Source organism: Anolis carolinensis, chromosome 2 (genome assembly GCF_035594765.1).
Source record: "Anolis carolinensis isolate JA03-04 chromosome 2, rAnoCar3.1.pri, whole genome shotgun sequence".
NCBI classification, from domain to species: domain Eukaryota; kingdom Metazoa; phylum Chordata; class Lepidosauria; order Squamata; family Dactyloidae; genus Anolis; species Anolis carolinensis.
The window spans coordinates 302,293,166-302,316,494 of record NC_085842.1 but is presented as its reverse complement, the minus strand read 5'-3'; the positions used below and the strand labels follow the sequence as shown (position 1 = coordinate 302,316,494).

The following is a 23,329-nucleotide window of genomic DNA, read 5'->3' as shown; positions in this document are numbered from 1 at the left end:
TCTCTTTGTCGCTTGCCCCTTGTTTGGCAGCCTTAAAGGAAAAGACAGATCCTTCTAGACCAGAAGTGAGAAATTGCACCAGATCTAAAGAGCCATTTTTATACTCTGGGATCATTCAAGGTTTCATAGAATCATAGAATAAGAGTTGGAAGAGACCACATGGGCCATCTAGTCCAACCCCCTGCCATGCAGGAATAGCACATTCAAAGCACCCCTGACAGATGGCCACCCAGCCTCTGTTTAAAAGCCTCCAAGGAAGGAACTTCCACTACAGAGTTCCACTGCTGAACAGCTTTTACAATCAGGAAGTTCTCCCTAATGTTCAGGTGGGATCTTCTTTCCTGTAATTTAAACCAATTGCTCTGAGTACCATTTTCCAGGGCAGCAGAAAACAAGCCTGCTCCCTCTTCCTTATGACATACATTCACATATTTATACATAGCTCTCATGTCTCATCTAATCCTTCTTTTTGGCAGACTAAACACCCAGTTCATTAAGACGCTCTTCACAGGGCATGGTCTTCAGACCTTTGATCATTTTAGTCACCATCTACTGGACATTATTTTTAAATGTGAGAGCATGGGGCCAGTTTTTCAAACTATTTAAAAGATAAAAACTCTTTCCAGGGAAGACAAGTCACCTTATTTGTATTTTTTTTGTCCAGAAAAAGGGTAGCTGGAAAGACAGACTTGTGGACTGCACTTGGGTCCAGGGTTGTACTTCATTCACTCTACTCATCTCCACCACTAGAAGCTATTAAAGCTGAAGAATGTTTGATTTTCTAATGTAGATTTCTAGCTCTAGTTCAGTGGTTCCCAACCGGTGGTCTGTGGACCACAGGTTGTCCTCAAGGAACAGAAAAGTGGTCTGTGGTCCTTGCCCAATGTTGGATCCACCCATCCATCCATCCTGTTGAAGAGGCCGCCAGAGCCCCTTTTGCAGTCTGCCTTGCAACTCAGCCCCATGCTGCTTGGGCCTGCAAGGAAGGAAGGATCAAGCATTAGGCAAAGGAAGGAGGCAAAAATAAGAATGTTGGATCCTTGCTTGAGGAAGCCCCAGGTGGTGGAAACTGAGCTCTGGCAGCAGCAGCAGCCTCCTCAAGAGCAAGGAAGGAAGGAAGGAAGGAAGGAAGGAAGGAAGGAAGGAAGGAAGGAAGGAAGGAAGGAAGGAAGGAAGGAAGGAAGGAAGGAAGGATCCAACGCTAGGTAAAGGGAGGGAGCAGGAATGGTGGCATTGGATCCTTAATTTCTTAACTGCTTTTGAGGCAAGGAAGGAAGCTCCATATGCAGGTTGGATTGAGAAGAGGAGGAGGCAATTGAAGCCAGCAGGTCAGTTATGGCAGAGGCTATGGGAAGCTGCATCACTGGCTCCTCATGAGGAGGGAAGGAAAGGGAGCACGTGGGTCCTCTCTCCCTTTGGTTGGGTCAGTGGAACAGGAGCTCTCGGAGCCAATTCTCCCAGACTGGCTCTTGAAGCCCAAGTACTAACAGAAACCAGTCCAGAAACCTGCTACTATCAAGAGCTGGTCTACTATTACTTAATGCCATGACACATGTGTTGCACTGAGTAATAGTATCAATCTAAGGATTCCCCACCTAGTGAAAGAAATGTAAGTTCAAAAATCACATTTTTAAAATTAAGTTTCATTAGGGTGTTTTGTCTTGATCACAAAAAGTATATGCAAGTATTAGTATGATGATTAATTCTAGTTATTTAAAAACAATTTTATTTCTATGTGTGTGGGTGGTGGAAAGGGGTTGATTCATCTCAATGGTCCACGATGTATCCAATTTTTGCCTCAGTGGTCTGAAGTCTCTTAAAGGTTGGGAACCACTGGTCTAGTTCAAGGGTTAGTATTAGGTTACACTGCCACCTAATGATCACATAGAAAACTTGAAGTTAACTTTGTAAATTGTTTTAAAGCATATGTTCAGTGTTTTTTGTGTGTCAGGAGTGACTTGAGAAACTGCAAGTCCCTTCTGGTGTGAGAGAATTGGCAGTCTGCAGGGATGTTGCCCTGGGGGCGCCCAGATGTTTTGATGTTTTTACCATCCTTGTGGGAGGCTTCTCTCATGTCCCTGAATGGAGCTAGAGCTGACAGCAGGAGCTCATCTGCACTCTCCCCGGGTTGGATTTGAACTGGCAACCTTCAGGTCAGCAACCCAAATTTCAAGTCATCAGTCCTGCTGGCACAAGAGTTTAACCCATTGCCCCACTGGGGGCTCCTATATGTTCAGTGTAAGACAATGATATTAATGGGGAGGAAATGACTAGGGCAAGATATATCTATTAGTAATATTAATAAAATAGACAATATAGGATAATTTATTATCCTATATAATAGGCAAATATATAGTAGGCAATTCGACAGCAATGTAATTTGTAAATGGAGTGCGGGCAGATGGAATAAGACAAAATGTTAGATTGTGATTTGTTGTTGTACTGTATTATTATGTATAGATTGTGAAAATTTAATACAATATAATAGCAATAACTGAGAAGACAAAAGCTTCTGGACTTGATTTGAGGATGCCTTTGAAAGGCAAAGGGTGCTATGACCAGGAATGTCTTTGCCCAGCTTCAGATGACTTCATTTTTTAAAAAAACTTAATTCAAAGTGATGGTTCTGAACAGATTGAGACCAAAATATCTGATTATCTCCTGATCGAGTCCATAAGGAATTTGAGTTTTTCATTAGGGTGGTGAATAAACATGTTGGCTGGCTATCAATATTACAGTTGTTTGTTAACTAGTTACAGATATGTAATGGCTCGGCATACTACATAGTGGTACAGCCAGATTGGTTATGGGAACATCTAGGAATGAGGATATAACCCCAATACTAAGGTTACTCCACTTATTGCTAATTTAGTTTCAGAGCAAAGTACAAAGTGTTAACTATAACCTTTAAAGCCCTATATAGTTTGGGTCTAGGTGACCTACAGGATAACTTTCTCCTGTATAATCCGCCACTTAGTACATTTAGGTCCTCTGGGGGATGTTTACCACAACCAGACAAAATCCAACTGACAACTGTCACCCAGAAAACCTTTTCACTGGCAACCCCAATACTGTGGAATGATCTGCCAGAAGAGATTAGACAACTAAATGAGCTTCAGAATTCAAAACACAACTGAATCATAGAATTAAAGTTGGAAGAGACCACATGTGCCATCCAGTCCATCCACCCCTTGCCAGACCAACCTAATTTTAAATTGTGAATTCAACTGTACAATTTATTAATATTGGTGTCAATCCTGATTCTTTATATTTTAAGATATGATTTTAACACTTTTATACTTTATCTGTGTTTTAACCATGTTGTATCTCATCTCAAGCTGTGAAGAGATGGATAACAAATCCATTTTATTATTAATTATTCTTATACGAAGTAAATTCTGCCTCTCCAGCCTACTTAACAGTGAGAGCCAGTAGACGCACTTGGTTCAGGACACAAGGACGATGGCGTTTCAAGCTTCATTGCATCAGCAAGAGAAGCAGACCACCAGGTTATCTTCAGGAGCACTTTGTGGAATTTGTTAACAATACAAGTCATGTTTTGCTAAAATTCTCCTGGGTAGTTTTAGTGCAGTAAAGTAGACTATCCGATATGGGCTATAATTGTTATAAAGCCATTTTAAGTTGCTTAAATTGCTGTGGTGTGGTGTAGTGGTTTGAGTGTTAAGACTTGGAGACTCAGAGTTGAAAATCGGCCATAAAAATCCACTGGGCAACCATGGGAAAATTATACATTCTCCAGTTGTAGATTCTTCTTAGGGTTGCTGCAATTCAGAAACTACTCAAAGGCACACAATAGCAGCTTGGGAACAGACTTAGGAAGTTGAAAAGTGTAAAAATGCTTTGAAGGAAGGATTTTGAACACAAGATAACTGTTTGAAGTTCATTTTATTAACAATGCATCCCTTTAATAAGATAATGCTCCAGGAGGCTTTTACTGTTCATAGACACAAATTGTATACACTATACAAAAGGAAACAAAAAAACCCCAAACAAAATTAAAAAAACCAAACTAAAAATCAAGATGAGCAGAACCGTTTGGGGACAAAGTCTCTTTAAAATTATACACAGCTCAATGAAATATTCATACAGAAAATATATAAATACTTTTTTCTTTCTATGTTACAGGTATACAATATAAATCAGATTTCAATGTCCATTCAGTGACCTACAAACAATAGAACTTCAAAATATGTAGCAGCTCGTCAACTAATATGTATATACATATATAAAAGAAATAATGACCACATGGAGCAGGGAAAACAAGTCTTGAACATTTTCATAATCTCTTCCCCTCCTCAGATTGACTAATTTACATCATCTCTAATTTAACACACATTGCTTGGGTTATTGGTAGCCACTATTTGAAGTAGAATTCTTTCCCATCTCATAATTATGCCTGCAAAATTCCACCCCAACCAAAGTTCTTTGTATTTTGTGCTAATCTAACCTATGCAGTGGGAAAATGGCAAGTTACCTTTTTTTTGGCATAAATTACATTATTATTTTTTCAAATTAAATAATATCTATTTTACAAGGAAGTCAAGCAAAAAAGTGCAATTTCTGCATACTGTGGCATTGCTATCCACCTAATTTTACAAAAATAAGTCAAAAGAAAAAAATAACACATTCTTTTATGGATTTTTAACAAAGGTTAACAAAAATATGTAGTAAAATGGAAGTTTAAGAAGATAAATTTAAATAAAAAACCTTGATTCAGAACTGGACTATTTCCATTTCTAGAAAAGGGAAGTGTGTAACAAGGATTCTACCATGTTCCCATCATCACTAGCATACCTTTAGCCATAAAGTAATATTAAGGTACAGTAATTGAAAAAGGCTGAAAGACACATAATTATTTTGTTTTCTGAACAAGAGGACAAACAAGAAGGGATAAGAGATCAGAGAAACCAGAAGTTTCTGATATCTGACTTATAGAACATCGGAGGCTGACTGTAGAACAAAACATCTGGAGGGAATGAGGTGGATGCCAGTTCAGGACTTTTCTATCTCTGGTCCTCCAGATGTTGTTGATTTTTACTCCTAGAAGTTCTAAACATTAGGTGGATCAAAGTCAGAGAACAATTGCAATAGATAGGTCACTGCAAGTAATATTTTTCTATCACAATATAAAGATGTTTAAGGCAAGACTAAAAAAAGTTAAGCTTTCCCAAACTGAAAGTGCCTTGCTTTGGTTGGCTTAAGCCCTCTGCAACTTATATTCACTTCACCAAGATGACATCAACACTGAAAAAGAATTTAAAAGTGTTGCCAGAAACATCAAGTATGTGAAATGCTTCCAAGGATATTCCTATTTCATCCTTATCAAGTAAAAACAGCCTTTCCCAAACTGGCACTTGACAGATATGTTAGATGACAACCATCATGTCCAAGCATATGTCTAGAGTGATGGGGATGGTAGTGCAAAACACATATATGGCAGCAGTCTGGAGATAGCTGCTTCAAAGTGTTGTTGAGTACCATCATAAGATGCCTGTCATTGTCTATAGTTTTCATATTTGAGAAATAATTTGAATGCATTGAACCTTGAATTTATGGAACTGTAACAGTCAAGATCTTGTATTAGCCTGTTCCCCTTTCTGCAACCAACCTTTTCCATAACAGAGGGTGTCCCCACATCTGATCAATGGCTGGTAGAAGATAAGACCTCGTTCTCCCAGATCTCTAATGTACTTTCACTGGAGATCTGGAAAGATGGAAGTGTCTCTTTTATCACTGCAGCCAGATGTCACTTGTATGTCATTGCTCTCTCCCAGTCGCTAACCTGCTGTAAAGGTGTGCTCTGGTATGGAAAGTATCGGTTTTACTGGGAAAGGGATCCTTACTACACCACCTTGAATAATAGCCTAAAAGCATGTATCAAATGATAAATGGGAGATTAGGTTTATTCTAGACAAAATATATATACAGAGAGCTAAAGGCATTCCATCCTTTCCTCCAATGTCCTTGTGCATGTGAATTCTGCCTCTTCCACTCCTAACTTTAAAAGGTGTATTAAGCATTAAGCCTTCTCAGTAGTGGTGGAAGAGACGGAAATAACACATTGAGCATAATACTCACATTCATTCACAATGTGCCTGATCAGAGTGAGAATTAAGCCCATTCAGACCACCAGAACCTCCTCTTATAGCAGACATAAAGAGATGATGGTGAAACTCTTGAGTTCACTTGCCATTTTCTACATACTAAAAATTGAGCAGAATGAGAAAGTATGTTGCCTGTATACCCTAGTAATAATTGTGAGTATTTCCTTCAGTCTTTTTAGGGCCATGTTATCTTTTGTCACAGCTTATGAGCTAGAGGGTTGTGAACATAATACATTCAAAGAATTGGTCTTTCCTGTCTCCCCCTTCTGTTTGCACCTTCAAAAAGCCTGCTCCTGAAGTGAGGGGCCAGTTGGGAATGGTGTGGAGGGCTCAGGAAGGAGAAAGAAGTTAGTGAAAACAAACAGAAGGGCAAATCTAGAATGAGTCTATGTCCTGAGGACTAGAAAATCATGGTTTATTTCCCCTCTAACAGCAAATGAAACCAGGTTATTGCTCTGCTGCTAGTATATACAAGCTGATGGAGATGATGAATGTGAAGCTTGACTATGCCATAACATTTACTTCATCACTAAAATTATTTTTACAGGAAGCAGAACTCTTTGATTTTGGAATGCAATGAACAATAAAAGGGTAACCATTTAAACTCTTTTTTTCACATGCAACCTTTTGGGACACCACTTAGACATTCAAAGATGTGGAGCAGCCCTCACTGAAGACCCTAGATTCAAATAACCTCCACAGTGTGAATGTGCATATGTGTCTGTTTCTAATTATTCCACTATCTTCCATACAAACAAAGCATATGTCCCAACAGATCCTCAGGATTTAGTAGCATGCTGTAGGGCAGGCCTGAAAAATCTTTGGTTCTTTGGGTGTTCTGGACTTCAACTCCTAGAAGCTCCAGCTGGCATCACCAAAAGTCTGGGATTATGAAATTTATGGTCCATAGCATCTGGGAGACAAAAGTTCCTTCCCTTTCTTGAAGGGTTACTGTTGAAGAATCAAAATCCTTAAAAAAAAACAAAACAATACATTTCATAATGGGAGAGAGATGCTACTTTCAGCATCTCTAATTTTCATGCAAGACAGACTGAGTTTTCTACCCATTTGAGTAAAGGGAGGGAATCACAGAGGAAGTGACCCGATCTGAATGCCCATGTAATTCATTGTGTGTTGCAAGTGCAGATCTCTCCTATGGAGTATCATACTTATTTCTAAGGAACCTTTTCCATAGCTTCTGGCTCAGTGCTCAAGGAGAAACTTCAGTGCAGAAGCTTGTTCATTCTTAGCCAAATGCAGCCCATCCATCAGCCAAGTCCAAAAGTCAACCAGGTGTTCAATAGGCCTTCCTTTTGCTCTCTTTGTCCTGGCAGCACAAAAATGCAGGAAATTGTCACAAACCAGGCAGGACTTTCTCAAGTCACAACAAAGGGCTGTTTAACTGCATTTGAGTTAATGATTTAAAAGCCATGCAAGTATAATCTATGGAAATGCGAAAGACTGGACTGGTAGAACTTTGCCAAGGAGGAAAATCTGTATGTCTGTATGGCCCCAAGACACCCTTCCCAGATGTACATAGGTAGAAATCCATTGGGTATATCTGTTATTTTGCAAAATTATTGGTGAAATTACTCCCCAAAGGGCTGGGGCCAGCCCATTTTGGATAGAAGTCAGAGTTCTTGGTGTTCAAAAAAAAGCAAAAGCTTATTAAATATATGGCATATGCATTAGCCATGTGCACGAAATTCATTCCTACCATTTATTTCTACGCATTCCATTTCTGCAGAAGCATGAAACAGGAAGCCCCCCCCCCCCCCCCCAGAAATCTGCTCGACACAAGCCTGCTTTTGTTTTGAGCCGAAATTGCCTCCTTGTTTGCATGCAGGCAGGCCAGGAGCTGCAGGCCCCACCACTCACACACTCTTGAAGAGTGTGGGGGAGCATGTGTGGCGGCTTGCGGGACCTGCTGATGTTCTCCGGGCCTGCTTGCAGACCCCGCCACACACACATACTTAGAGAGTGTGGAGGGGTGTGTGTGGTGGATGGTGAGGTGTGCAGGCAGGCCTGGAGCGCACCTGCAGTTGAACGCCTCTTACTCCAGAGGAGCAACAGCAGGTGCCAGGTAAGAACGTCAGGAAGGGGAGCCAGTGGGTGCTACCTCCCCCCCCCAATAATGGCCCAAATTTCAAGGCCCTGATCTGAAAAAAAACCCTCCCAATTTCAGGAGGCACTCAAAAATGGATTGGGCCCCCCAAGAAAAGATTTACCCTGAAAGCACAAGACTAATATGCACTGCTATGTGAATACATATACATTGTGATGCAAGTTTCCTCTTTAGTTTTCTGTAATCATTCCTAATATCCTTTCTCTAAGAGATGTAATCAGGAAGCTTAACTATTTGGAGACTTTTCTTTTGTTAATATAGATTTACATCTTTTAAAGAATACTTCCTGATTTACTTCTTACTTCAAAGCAAGAAAAAACAAAACAAAACGAAATATGAAGCCAATCAATTAATTCTACCTAGATAACAATGTTACTCTAACTTAACTGAGGTAGTATTTGCAACTACTGTATTTCAGTTTTTAATGGGAGTATGGCATTAGTCCTTTGGAGGTTGTACCACTATTTGGTCTATTGTGGCTGATATTTTGGTTTTGCAAAGGAACTGTGAAGGTTAAAAGATCTCTCTCTAAATACTGATAGATAATTGTTATGCAACTCTATGTGTTTAAAAGGTCGGTATTAAAACATATGAAGCTCCTTTCTCACCCCTGCCCTCACCCCAATTCTCCAAGATTCACTTTGTAGAATATACAGTAAAGTACTGATTCCTGATGGAAGCACCTTTTTCCATGGTTCTCCAAATGTTCAATTAATTACATGATAATTAAGGGCATATCATTTGATGAAAACAGTTCTGCCATTTAATACTACAGGAAGGAGTTCTTACATGCAAATTGGAATCTCAATTGATTACTCAGTGCCAGCACAAATATGAGACTTTGCTCCACAGCTTCGGGGGGGGGGGGGGGAGAGTTGGTGGGGAGAAGACTGCCTCCAGGAAATGTCACCTGCTACTAGCCCAAAATATAACAAGACAGGAAAGAAGTCATCAATGGTCTCCTGCCCCCCACTCCAAATTGCTATTAGGGAAATGTTTTCCTGATTTTACAGTATCCATCACTTGGGGAAGCAGGAGAAATAATCACCTCCAAGGTACATAAGAAGATACCCCAGGTCTCATTTCTAGTTTGGGGTGGAAAATTGCCTGCATGGGTAGCTTCTTGAAAATGGTCAAGTGGTTGATTTTTTTTCCAAAAAATCCATTTGTATTTTTTTTGGGCTGAAAGAGAAAGCAGTGGGTAAGCGTCTCAACACACAATGATGCAGTGGGAGGAGAAAACATGCAGCCACACAGCTTGGCCAAGCTAGGAAGAACTTTACGGAGTAGTCATTTATCCTTCAATGTAGCAGGTGAAAGAGAGGAGTGATGGGGGGGGGGGGGAGCCAGACACAACTGTTTGCCACTTCTTGATAAGGGAGAAGATAGCTAAAAAGCAGCAAGTACATGTAGACTGCTTCTACTTTCCTCTCCCTGAGTTGTGTAGCAAAATGATTTTGCTTTTTTGTTTGGTATGGCAGTAAATGTAATAGAGTGCTACATTTCAAAAGAAAAGAATGCAATTATACAGAACAGTACATGCCGCTAAGAACAAATTTATGCCACAAAACATCTCATTAGCGCAATAATTAAGTTCAGATAAGGAATAAGCAAAACTGAGCAGTTTCCACCTTGACAAGCAAATCCTTGTGCTGATTTTTGTTTTAAGGTTGAGTGGGGGTAAATGTGAAAGAAGGTGAACAATCTCAAAACAGTCCAGCTGAATGATTCAAATATACAATAAATTAGAAACAAATATAGTTCATTAAAGCCTAATTAAAGGAACTGGGCATATGTATGTACAGGTTTACATATATCAGTTATCAGATATTGCAGAGGCTCAGTACAAGATGCTTTTGTTTCAAGTCCATACTTATAAAAAATTATGTATTTCACTTTAAGGGGGTGGGGGAACTAATCTACATTGTCACAACTCTATAATCTGTGCAAATTATCCAAAAGTACTCTGGATTAAAGCAAAGTAGTGGCCGCTTCAACACTGTATGTTTAAGGCTTTTCACTACAATTATTGGTATTATCCTGCAGTCCAGTAATAAGGAGAAAATTTAAAGCCATGGAATGTGGATTTTTTCATCTTTCTTGACCAAAAGCAGCAACAGGCATATATTTCCTAGGTTTACTTGATAAAGTATGCACCCCTTAATCTGAAGTCATGCTTGTTAAAGGTTTACATTTAGACAACCAATTTATATACTGGATGAGCACTAACGTAGACACTCCACCAAAATGGCATGCATTACATTTAAAGGGAAAATCTGATTCCAGGAGATGAATAAATGATTTGTTCTCTTAAAATCAATGTAGTGAAATTCCTTAATTAGTTCAGTAAACATATAATTACAATCAACTGCAACAGAGCTGGACAGGCTGCTAACAGCTAGTTTTGCTATAAGTAATCATAACAACTTTAAGACTATCCTCAGTTACTGAGGAGTCTCTCTCTGAGATCAGAAATCCCCCAAGTAGTGTTTCACAAAAATTAAGAAAAATACCACGGAAGGTCCATAATTAATGCCCTTATGTCCACGGTTAGAGCATGCTTCACTGACAATGGTATAAAACCTAAGACACCCTGAATCTGAGATCTAGGGTGAACAAGCAAGATATCATTTTTTTTTGTCCAGAAGTCAACCATGTAAAACTTGCCCTTCTACATTGTCCATACATTGCATTTTAAAGTATGTGAAATGAAAACCTGTGCAAGTGTTTCGTGCTTGGTTCTTCTTGCATATTTTCATAATTGGTACTTTTATCATGTTAACAATTCCACATAGGGCTGGCTCAGACAGCTAGGGAAGCCATATTCCACTGAGGGCAGGTTCTGTAGCTCAGACTCCAGCTACATGTACCCAGGACTCCAGCAGCCATTTAGAAGACGATGCTTCTCTCTGTTGCCCAATCCATCAAAAGTTATCCAAGGCTACCAGCAACTTCATGTTTATCACACTGTGGAAAACAAGAGGTCAGGATTCTGTCGAGAGGCTAACTGTCTGTTGATTTGCAGCCAAAACAGCTTCTGCTTCTTCATGCATCTAGAAGGAGAGAGCATTAGAGCCACTTGATAAGAGAACAACAGTCAGTGAAAGCCTGTCTCAGAGTTCACTAGATTTTACTTCTACGCACCTGTAAAAACTGTACATCTTGAAAAAGCTCCTGTATGAACCGCCGAGATGGTAATCTAAATGTACAGTGAGCCAACAAGTAAGACACTTCAGAGTAAAGGCATATGTCATCAAATGCTTGGGGGAACTTCTCTTTAATCCTAGTGATAACAAATGAGAAAGCAACTTATTAAGCATATTTTAAGAAATTGACCAAATTTTGTAATAGGGAAGGGAAATAAAGAGGCCTTTCAAATGTTATTGAGTGGGAAATAGCAAGTGGGTTTGCTAGCTAGGACTGTTGGGACTTGCAAGTCCAACAACATCTTGTAAGCCACATGATGCCCAACCTTCATTTACACCTTTAGCTATGAGAAGTTTGGAGAGAAAAAACTGTGGCATACACCTGAAATCTACGGAAAAAAATGAACCAGGAGATAGACAATGAACGGAAAGAAGAACAGACTTTAAATAAAAAAGGTAGTCAGGAATTTGATTTGATTTCATTTAAATCAAAATGTGTGCCCTCTTGGGGCATATGGGGCAATTTTACCGTCTTTATATTAGTTCCAGTTTGCTTTAGGCTTAGGAGAAACCTTTTCAAAACCAGTTTTTAAATAATACTTTTATTCAAAAAAGAGACAAAATACAACACACAAACAAGCATTTTAGATATATAAAACTACCAAAACCACACCACTACATACTACCTACTATAATTAAACATCTATTTTAAAAACCTTACAAACTTTCCACTCTCTTAATAGTTGATATCCCTTATTAGTCTATTCTCTTTGAACAATGTGATCACACTTCTGCTTCTGATAGCACTCTACTAATTCATGAATCCCATAATTGATAAATCCTCTCAATTGACGTTGTAAAAAATAGTCTCATCTGGGTAAAAAAAAGTTATGTGAACAAAAATCAGGGGCTGCAGTCTTCTGAAGTCCAGCAAAAGAAGGCACATGTGACTTCCAAACCTTATACAATAGTAGACAGAATCTAGTCAACCATATCATATACACTACACTGGCAATGAAGTGCCAAAAAAGTGAATCTGGAATGTAATGAATACTGAATATAAGTGTGGTGTGTATGTAAGTATATTTGTATCTACACACACACAAACAATTCCAGACTCACTTTTGACACATGAAGGCTATCTTACCTAGGAGTTCCCAGTAGCTATGACAAAAGCTGTATGATAGAACTAAATTACTGAAACCACATCTGATAAATAAAAAAAATCTATTGTTTTTTCTAGAAAACCACTGAGGAAATTAGGCAAAAGATGTGATGAGCACTGGCTTAAACATAATCTCCCTAAGTATCCTTCTGCCATATTCACAAAGCCCTCCAAACATGACTATAATTTTGGATTGGTAATTGCAAAAAACCAAGATAGTCCCACTTCTTCAAACCATCCATAAAGTGAGGCCTGGCTTCGAAGTTGGATGTTACTATTAATCTTTGAATAGTACAGGGTGTTTGAAAGAGAACTCCCTAGTTTTAAGTATAAATACATTAAAACTAGGGAGTTCTTTTTCAAACACCCTGTATAACTGATAACACATTCCTCGTGCACACCTCTCTTGACATGCAATTAAACAACTAAGAATCTGAATCCTCAATATCTCTTTCACTGCATAGTTTTACAGTAGATTTTTCTGTTTGTAGCCTAAGGCAGCTTCACTATGCTCTTTTCCACGGCCTCTTTCAACCACTTCTGATAAGGATCCTTGAATATTAATGAAAGTGTTACTTACGTCAATAAACCTGTTTCATGACCTTTGGTTCCCACTGAACTACTCAAGTTGATCACTAATCGCAAGACTTCCTTTCTCAGTAGTATGCGGCAGACTGGAGTATCATCTGGGATTGACTTTACTCCTTGGGAAACAGAAATTTAACAATATATAAATTTAATAAAGCAACTACATCAGCATTAGCCAGGCAGCACTGCAAAATCTGATATATTTACAACCCCCAAGGGTTGACCAGACATTTCTTCTTCTCTTTGTCCTCCTGCATCTGTTAAATATCTAAGGCTGAAAGAAAGAAGGGGAAGGAAAGAAAGAGTGAACAAAAGTGTAAGGTCTAATGACTGACCTCTTCTATACAAAGAAGAGAGGATTCTGAACGAGGAGAGGAGCAGAAGGTGAATATGGCCCCTCAAGTACATATCATATTCTATACTTTGGCAAATGTAATGTTACAATTTAAGCAAAATTTTTAAGAGTTCATATTCTTCAAGTTATGGAAGTTGTTAAGGGAAGTGTACAATCAACAGTGCCAACAATATTTCCATAAAAATGTTCAGAATCACAAGTACCCAACTTTTTCATAATAATCAAGACTATTAGAAGCAGAACAGAGTACGCCTACAACAAAGTCACTCACCTATGACAAGATCTGTACTCTTAGTGCTACTAGCTGATCCATGAGATACAGCATCGCTACATCCTGAAATTCCAGAAAACTTTGAGGAATGGGAAACCACATCCAAGTGATTATGCATGGTCTTTCCACACCAGTCAGAATAAGGAATGTCTGAAAATTCTGATAAGATTTTGATACAAGACATATGGAATGGTTTACATACAAATAAAAACAAAACAAAACAAAACTTAATTGTAACTGAAATAATTTGAATAGAAATTATGATTGTCAACATAAAAAGATCCAAGGAAATGTGATCTACTCTTCCAATAAACACACACTGACCTGTTAAGTAAAATTATTCTAATTGAATATGAGGACACTACATAAGCGGCCAACCAGAAAATGTTAGCCTCCATAGGATTTATGGGATCCCGATGATCATTTTGCAACTGTAGTTTCTAATGGCGATATATGACTTTGTATATTGTCGCATTTAAGAAATGTGATGTAGGTTATATTACAAATATGAGTATTTAAGGATTTAAATATAATTTAAGTGTAGGTTTCTTGCACTCTTGGCTATAGAACACATTGAATGAAACATTAAAAGCAAGAAGCAGGTTGGAAATATTGCCGGGGTTAGGAAATGTATTAAATATTTGACTGAAGAAGACCTAATGGTACTAACCTGTGCGACTATATGCAGAGTTCACTTTGTTGTTATGTTGATAGCCCAGAATGTGCGTGCAGACACAGTAAAGACAATTGTCTTCAGTGTGCTCTTGAAGCCCGGTATCTTCCATGTTTTCAAGGAATTGGGAGGCATCCGAACGGCTTGTGTTCATAATCTCTGTAAGACTGATTTGCTGACGAAGTATCTGAAAAGGACTCTTCACAGCTTCAGTAGAACTTCCTGACAAACCTGGTGAATATATTAAGTTTCAAGCATCAGGAAATTAATGTAATGATGAATAGCAGTTTATTCATGCCCTCTATCTGCAAGCAGACACTTTTTTGAATGATTTTATGCCTAGAATATTAGTTATGACCTAAAAGGATGTTTGCATATGAACAAATTCTGCCTGTGCAAATACGCTGAAATCAATGAAGCAGGCAGAAGTAAATCACATTCAATGAGGAGTTAGAGTTTGCACATGTCCATATGTCCTCTCCACTACCAAAAAAGAAGCAATTATGGGCCATTACTGTAAATTGTGCATATATGAAGAAACAATAACAAACTTTCAAAAAATTGTGGGGAAACATATCTACTACAGAACAGTCTTATTAACTTCCATATCTCATACTGCCTGTAAGATGGTTTTCCTATTTTTGCACAAAATATAATAATGCATATAAAAATCTAAATTAAAGATTTAAAAATAAAATTAAAGGATATTATTTCCCAAAACAAAAATGGCTGTAAAACACAACAATGATGGACATTAGCAATTTGGGCTATTACACTTTGGAAAAGAAGTACCTCCAGCATCCTGGCCAAAGACTCGAGTGCTCCGTTCATCAAACGAAGGCACAGTTTTCTTCAGAAAATATGGAGTTTCTTTTACCTGGTGTATTTTAAAACGAAAAATTAAGATGTTTAGAACTAGATCAAGACCCTTTCTAATACTGCCAAATATTATTCTACATTTAAAAAAATGTCTTATGGATAGTAAATGTTGTTCTTGACCTAACCAGATCTCTTGGGCTGTCTTCTTCTGGCATGAATTCCAAAAAATATTTACATCTTATAGAAGCCTTCAGGATTGGCATCTCACTTTTTACATCGATTGCAATCCCCATCATACCCACCACACATGAAAAAACTAGCTTTTAAAACTTCAAACAGTATGAAAACGTAAAAGAAATGTGCAAACAGCTGATTTTTAAAATCAGAATACAGCATTGCTTCCGGGAAAATTGACGAAAGGTCCTAGGACAGAAAAATGGCACCCAGACCTATCAAAGTTGCTCAGCCCTATTATACACGAGGAAAATTACACCGTGATTTGTTCTCCTCTGTGTAAAACATTGCAAAGGAAGTGTGACAAGAATTTCATGCCAAATGGAATAATGAATCTGGTATGACAAATTAAATGAATATGCAATCGTTGAAAGGAAAAGCATTCTGAGCAATACCTGAAATATTTCATTGATATCAACAGGAAGTGCAAGTCCAATGTAATCATCTGAGCTACCATAGGTAGCATTTGACACCATGGAACGAACAGAAGAAGAGCGCTGCAGAGTATTTTGATTAATAGGGCTTAATAAATCTTCTTTATCTAGAGATGATGCATAACTTAAAGCTCTTATGAACCTGTAGTGGCATAGAAGAAATACATGAAAAAAGATTTTTGAAAACCACAGCCATGACTCTGTATTAACAAGCACTATAGTTTTAAAGATGGAGCACATGTGATTTGCCTCTTCATGGAATACCTAATGAAAAACAATTCAAAGAAATATTGCTTGAGGCAGACATAGGGCAACTGTAGTCCTGAAAGGGATGCTAGACAACAATTCTTATTCACACTGAACATTAGCCGTGTTGGGTGATGCTGATGGGAGTTTGAATTCAATAATATAGGAAGGACCCATTTTCCTCCTTATGGTTTAGAGCTGCAGGTGATGTTTATATATACGGATTTTCCAAAAGAACAAGTTATATCCAGAAATTGTCTCAATTTGCAAGAGAAAATTTACACTTGATCTCATCTGTATTTCCTAGTTCCCTAGTGTATCTAGTCAAGATGCTCACTTTAAAAATTCATGGACTGTTTCAACTATTTTTTATCTATTTTGGACATAGCAAAAAAAAAAATGGAACTCCTGATTATTTGAATGTTTGGACTAATTACCTACATTGTGAAAATAGCTGGTTCTTACTATGTTTAACTAACATTTTAGGTTAGATTTCACTTTTAGTTCACTGAACAAGACTTCTTTAATTGAAGCTCTAGTGCTCAATCTTCCTGATAATATCAGTTTACTAACTGGCAACCAGAGGAAAAAAACATTCATTTCCGAGTATAGATTTGTAAAGTACTGACTTACAACTCTAAACTAGTGCCTTGGTTCAAGGCAAAGTTTTATGTCTTTTTATTCAATTAAAATATCTTGTTGAGGATATCAAAATTTTAAAAAATGTTATATAAGCAACATCTACATATAAGCAACAACCAACAAGAACAGCAGGGTAATACCACAGGATATCCAAATTCATCATTATCTTAACAATTCATATGAGAACAGTTTAAATGACTAACACTTTCATATCTATTATTACAGTTCAAAAATATCAACAGTATAATAGTATGGGCTAGAGAAGTCCTTTTCAAGCTATCCCACAAGAGAGATAATTTTTCTAGTGTTCCAGGGATCTGTGTCCTGTTTGTGCTCTATTAATACAGTGTGTTTCTTTCTTGACTAGAAAACATGTCAGAGAGTGACAGATGATGGCTCAGGAATTAGCATCAGTCTGCAGACCACCAGTGTGCTAGATAACTTATTGGACTTAGTTCAATTTACCTGCTATGGAGCTATGAATACTCATGTCACTTTTGAAATACAATCATTGATATAGAGGTGAAATTTCAGTGTACTCTAATGATGATATTTATGTACTGCACCAACTTTCCCCATTAGCTGCTGTGAGACAGTCACTTCAAGTGGAGGGCCACAAGGGACAAGTCCTGTTATTGTAATTACAAATCCATCTATGAATGAGAGTTGGAACATGTGAGAGTGGGGAATAAGTTTCCATGTTGAGGTCTTTGCTAATCCCAGGTGACTGAAGAGAATACTTGAAGTGCTTTAAACATTACATGTTTAAACTATAAAGGCAGGCGGCCTTTAAGTCTAAATGAGGAGAACATAAGGAGTAGGTCCAAACTTGAGAATCATGATCAACAAAATAATAAGTTACAGCTAGTCTTTGGCATGAAGAATGCTCTAAATGTAAAGCTTCTTTAAATTGTATCCAAAATTCCTGGTTCATATTTCATCCCTGTTAACAGAACCTATCTTATCTATATTTTAAAGTAAAACCAAAGAAATACACATTTACCTGTTTTGTGTTAATCGGGAATCTAGACTGCCAGACTTCATTGTGATAGTGTCCGTGAAAAGCACATCCTTTGCTGGAGAAGCCAGGGCTTCTGAATGAGACAAAGAAGGGTGCATCCTCTGTTGTTGCAAGCGTTTTAGCGTTGCATATCCAAAGGCGTCTCGAGAACTGGTATAACTAAAGTTATAGTCAGCCAGACTTTTTATTGTAGCAAGTGAAGGAGCTTTTAGTGACTGTGCTCTCCGAGGAAGTGTGTGTGAAGACCCTGGTGGCACCAGGGAAACAGAATTTGACTTTGAGAGAGGGAGGTGATTAGGCTGTGGAGTCGAATACTGAATTGTTTTAACTGTCTTTGTACTCACCACAGTACTTAAACTCCCACAGTCTGTGTCTATATTTGTAGTGTCCACTCCCATAGTCTCCCTTGAAGGGCTTGAACTCATTGAACTTATGCCACTTGTAGTAGTATCTGTATTGAAACTCAAACTTCGACTTTTGAAGTTTGTTTGTGTAGAAACATCCCCCATCAGCCTTTCTCGGCTCGTGTTTTCCCGGTGATTTTCATGGCCAAAGTTTTTTGGAAGTTTTAGGTCATTTTCACCAAGGCTTGGAGTGCTAGCTGCATCTTCATTTTGCCTACTCCCGACAAATGAAGTTTCCAGCTTGAAAGTTTGAATTTTAGGCACCCTAAATATTGGCGTGAAATCATCCCCCCGTGTAAAATCAATACTGCCTGAAGGCTCAGTTACTGTGCGATTTCGCCTCAAACCCATTTTGCTCTCCGAAGAAGAAAGCTTGCCACTTTTAGGAATACTGCTACTCCTGTGCTTTTTATTAGGCAAGGTAAGAGAATTTAAAAATCGATTCTTTGCAAGTCTGCCGGAAGAGAAAAAAGGAAAGGGATTGCGATCTTTATCCTTCAAGGATCCAGATTGGTCATAGAGATTCTGCTCTCCATCTTCTGAGATATCTAAGAAAAATGTGCTAGTAGAGGTGCTGCCAATCCTATCATCTTCCATAATGAACATGCCTGAAAATAAAAGAATGCATTGCTAAAACCGTTTCAATCTATAGAAGTATAAATAGCTAAAACCAGTTACACGTGTTATATAAGGTCTGTATCAGGTTTAGTCATGCTTGGAGGAAACCCACTGAAACACATAACTTATAATGAACTTTAGTCCCATTGATTCCAGTCATTCTTCTCTAAGTATGTCTATGTATGGATTCTACTCACAACATACAATCAGAAAGCAAATTGCACCATTTAAAATGTAATTTTAAATACTGAAAAGTATTCAGTCTTTTACAGTTGTTAAAAATTATCCTTCTATATATCCAATTATAGATAAAGGAAAAGGTTTTCCCCTGACATGAATTCTAGTTGCGTCATCTCTGGGGGTTGATGATCATCTCCATTTCTAAGCTGAAAAGCCATAGACACCTCCTAAATCATGTGGCCGGCATGACTGCATGGAGCGTCGTTACCTTCCTGCTGGAGCGGTACCTACTGATCAACTTACATCTGCATGTTTTCAAACTGCTAGGTTGACAGAAGCTGGAGCTAACAGTGGGAGCTCACCTTGTTCCCTCATATTTGAACTGCTGACCTTTTGGTCAGCAAGTTCAGCATCTCAGCGGTTTAATACGCTGTGCCACCGGGGGCTCTTATCCAATTAAATTTCTGTGAAATATAAACATATTGTAGAATAATTCATTTTTTAAAGAAAGAATAACATACCCTGATCTCACTTCTACTATAGTACTAAATACTTAATACAGTAGAGTCTCATTTATCCAAGCCTCGCTTATCCAAGCTTCTGGATTATCCAAGCCATTTTTGTAGTCAATGTTTTCAATATATCGTGATATTTTGGTGCTAAATTCGTAAATACAGTAATTACAAAATAACATTACTGCGTATTGAACTGCTTTTTCTGTCAGATTTGTTGTATAACATGTTTTGGTGCTTAATTTGTAAAATCATAACCTAATTTGATGTTTAATAGGCTTTTCCTTAATCCCTCCTTATTATCCAAGATATTCGCTTATCCAAGCTTCTGCCAGCCCGTTTAGCTTGGATAAGTGAGACTCTACTGTACTTCTAGAACTTCAATACTGATTAGGTATGAAAGGAACAATCCAGATCTTCATGTACTGTTCCATGTTCCCCACATTTAATAGGCATTTCAGCCCCAAATTAGGTAAGACACAACTCAGCAATAGTGTGAGTGGATTTTTGGGGGGGTTTTTTGGTTTTTTTTTTTTTTTTGAAGTAAGCTGCAGATACAGTAGGCCCACTATTATCTGAGATATGGGTATTAGGAATCACACTCAACCACATACCACAGTTCATGTCTGCATCAAACTTCATTACTGGATGCAGATGCAAGACTGAACAGAAGAACCAAACATTGGTATGGGCTGCCACTGTAATCGAAATGTAAGATGGTAAAGAAAATTCAGCAAATTCTTTTGGATTTCTGATTGGATGGGACTTATTTTTTCTAGTTTGAATTAAATGCTGAATTCCCTTTTTGGATTATCTCCCTCCTGCTTTTACAAATAATTAAAAAGAGAGAGAAAAACCAGTAGCTTATTTGATGCCTGAATGTAGAATTATGGATCCTATACCTAAATCAATCAGAATTCACAGGTCAGTTTTAAACTTGGAATTGTTGTTGGATTATAAATACTGGTTGGCTTGAGAACAAAACCAACACAAAAACGAAGAACACAGTGCAACTAAATGTGATAAGTTGCACAAGCATGCAGCCTACTAACATTTACTTTAAGAAGTAGGAATTCATAGCTTAATGTGAAAAAGTAAACACAGTAACAGCCTTCTTCACAAAGATCATGCTTATGCATATTTTTTGGGGAAAGAAAGAACATTAATAACTGTATTGACACAACTACACATGCTTACTCGATGGTGCAGATTCACTTTCACTGTTGTGCCTTGACCCAGTAGATTCAGAGTTTAAGCTAAGTGTGCTGGGGATGGAGGAGAGTTCATTGCAGAGTTGTTCCATATCATCAGGGACTACTGGCCATGGCTGTCTTCGACTGTGTCTCACCGCATCCCAATTATGATGTTTCAAAATGTCACAACCTTGTTTTGTTTTGGCTATTAAGCCAAGCACGTAGACACATGTCCTATATTTACAAAACAAGAATATAACAAATACTTATTTTAGGGTCATCGGACAACAAGCTATGACTAAGTGACAGAATGTATTTTCCTGCAATTTTTTGCCACACAGAATTTTGATTAAATTGGCCTGGAAAGGTAGGCTATAATGACCTCAATCCAACATGCAGTTAGACATATTTCTATGGGCTAAACATGCCAAACTTTTTGATTGCAATTCAGAACAACAGGTTTCACATGGCTTGCAACTCTGAGGATCTAGATCCTATTAAAATTCAGTGCTTGCACACCCCAGTCTGTGCAAGTAGTATTATGTTTTCTTTGTTTTGAATTGTAAGAGTAGAATTCAAGGAAAAAATATTGCTTAAAATTGAGATGTTGTGATGCACTATGTGAGGAACCACTGTGAAACTGGCATAAATCATCCTAGATGTTTGCTGTACAATAAAACTTTCTTGTTTTTATTTTCTACTTTTCTCTCTAGATATACTGATGTGATAATTAAGAAGGAAGACTGTTCACACTGAACCCAAGCAAAACATTCACTTGGCCAGTAGTAACCTTGAGGCCCAAACATCAAATACAGAGAGCAATTTTAAGACTAAAAGAGCAAGATAAGTGATGGGATCCCAAGGATTGGAACTGCTAGGCCAACCTAGAGAAGAAATCTATCACATGATGTCTTTTTAATTCATTAAAGTGGACATAATGTCAAATTACACATAATAACTGTATCAGGGATACTATAGCCATACTACATGCCTTTTAAAATTATTATTTGTATTTTTTTTAAAAAAGGCAGGGAATAGAAATCATATCATAAAGTATATGTACAAAATCTTAATTTATTAATGATATCCTTTTTGTCTTTTTTGTTCAGCAATTTATTGTCTATTTTACGGTGTCTGGAAGAATGGAACTACAATTGTCCATATGTGCTATACCAAAAGGGCAGTGAATGTGCCAAGCTCATTAATAGAGAAAGCCAGAATGCAACAGCTTTTTAAAGACAGAAATTGAAAACCCCTGTTATTTCTAGGAATTTTGTGAGTCACTTTTCTCTCTCCAAAAATCATACATAATTTGTGAAGCATAGAAGCATAAACTGAGGAGCAAATCTGGTTTGTGATCCCAAGCGAAAGAAAGGGGAGGAACAGTCTCCAGAACTCCTTTAGATACTTGACAAGGAAGGTTTCAATTTTCATATTATACCTACCCTCTAACAGACAGAACCTCACACTGCTGGGCAAGTGCCATTATATCAGGAATCACATTTTCCTCTTGAAGCAAATTCAGACCCCAGTTCGAAGAACCAATATTTCCCTGAAATGTAAATATTAGTTGTGATCATATCCAAAGCAATAAACTGGAGAAACAGTACCATATAGAAAGTACTAATCATTCTGAATTTGATTTTCCTACAGTTTACGTAAGTTACATAATCACACCTATTGTTGAGTCTTTCACAGGTATATTGCCTTAGAACAGTATTTTGGGACAATATACCCATTTGTCCAACTTTCCAATGAATATAGCATGCAGGGCACCACAATTCAAGAAAGGTACTAACAAACTGGAACATATCCAGAAGAGAGCAAATATGATGCTTAACATAAACCTATAATTCTTTTCAAAACACAAATTAGATTTCTGCCCAGTTCTGGTTTTGTTTCTTGTGGCTGCAGGCATGATGTTTTCAGAAGTCAGGGTAGCCTCTGGGATAGAAATCCATCCAACAGAATACTGATGAATAGTCTGATACAGATATAGAAAAGAGTAACAATGCATGGTAGAATTTTTAAAAAACTAACCAATGCCCAGAGAGCTGCTTTCAGTTGCTTAATCCCTTCCCATTTATCCAGCATTGGAGAACGAACAGTGTAACTCAGGTCAGGAACAATGCTCTAAAGAATAAAGAGAACAATCATAAAGTAGTTTCACTATGTCAGGCCTAATTTTTGTTTGTTCTTTTATGTTTGAATTCCCTTTCCAGCTCTTGTTAAGTGTTCAAAGCAAAATACAAAAAGGTTATGGACTTAGTAACTAATTAAATTGAAGCAATATATTTAATGATGTTAATAATTTAATTGAATACTAGCACAGATAACAATATAATTTACTGATAAAACCATTTCTTATATGAAGGCATATCCAGACTCGCTTATTGTCTCATGAAGTATGGCATCTCCACAATCTTGTGAATTCAGCTCATATGTTACGGTGGCAGAAATATGGAAAAAGGAGACCAGCCATTTGTTTGGTTCTCATCTTAACAATGTAGTGATTAGTAGGAGCCAGTATGGGTTTGTTAAACTAATATTTTATCCTTTTTTGAGCAAGTCACTAGTG

The 23,329-nt window shown here is 37.7% G+C and overlaps 1 protein-coding gene across 8 annotated transcripts in view; it reads right to left on the bottom strand.

The window, feature by feature from the left end:
• Positions 1-3,889: 3,889 nt before the first annotated feature.
• Positions 3,890-23,329, bottom strand: part of rictor (RPTOR independent companion of MTOR complex 2) — a 66,416-nt gene continuing 46,976 nt past the window's right edge. For 7 of the 8 annotated variants that reach the window (XM_062972457.1, XM_016995636.2, XM_062972459.1 and 4 more), the window contains 11 exons: positions 22,792-22,884; positions 22,197-22,303; positions 20,756-20,985; positions 17,827-18,856; positions 15,897-16,077; positions 15,241-15,325; positions 14,446-14,679; positions 13,776-13,934; positions 13,142-13,265; positions 11,395-11,533; positions 3,890-11,303 (listed from right to left, as the gene is read on the bottom strand). In XM_062972457.1, the coding sequence (XP_062828527.1) occupies positions 11,235-11,303; positions 11,395-11,533; positions 13,142-13,265; positions 13,776-13,934; positions 14,446-14,679; positions 15,241-15,325; positions 15,897-16,077; positions 17,827-18,856; positions 20,756-20,985; positions 22,197-22,303; positions 22,792-22,884 (2,451 nt within the window). In that variant the 3' untranslated portion in view covers positions 3,890-11,234. The remainder of the gene's footprint in view (positions 11,304-11,394; positions 11,534-13,141; positions 13,266-13,775; positions 13,935-14,445; positions 14,680-15,240; positions 15,326-15,896; positions 16,078-17,826; positions 18,857-20,755; positions 20,986-22,196; positions 22,304-22,791; positions 22,885-23,329) is intronic. The other variant, XM_062972461.1, reaches the window with a different exon arrangement.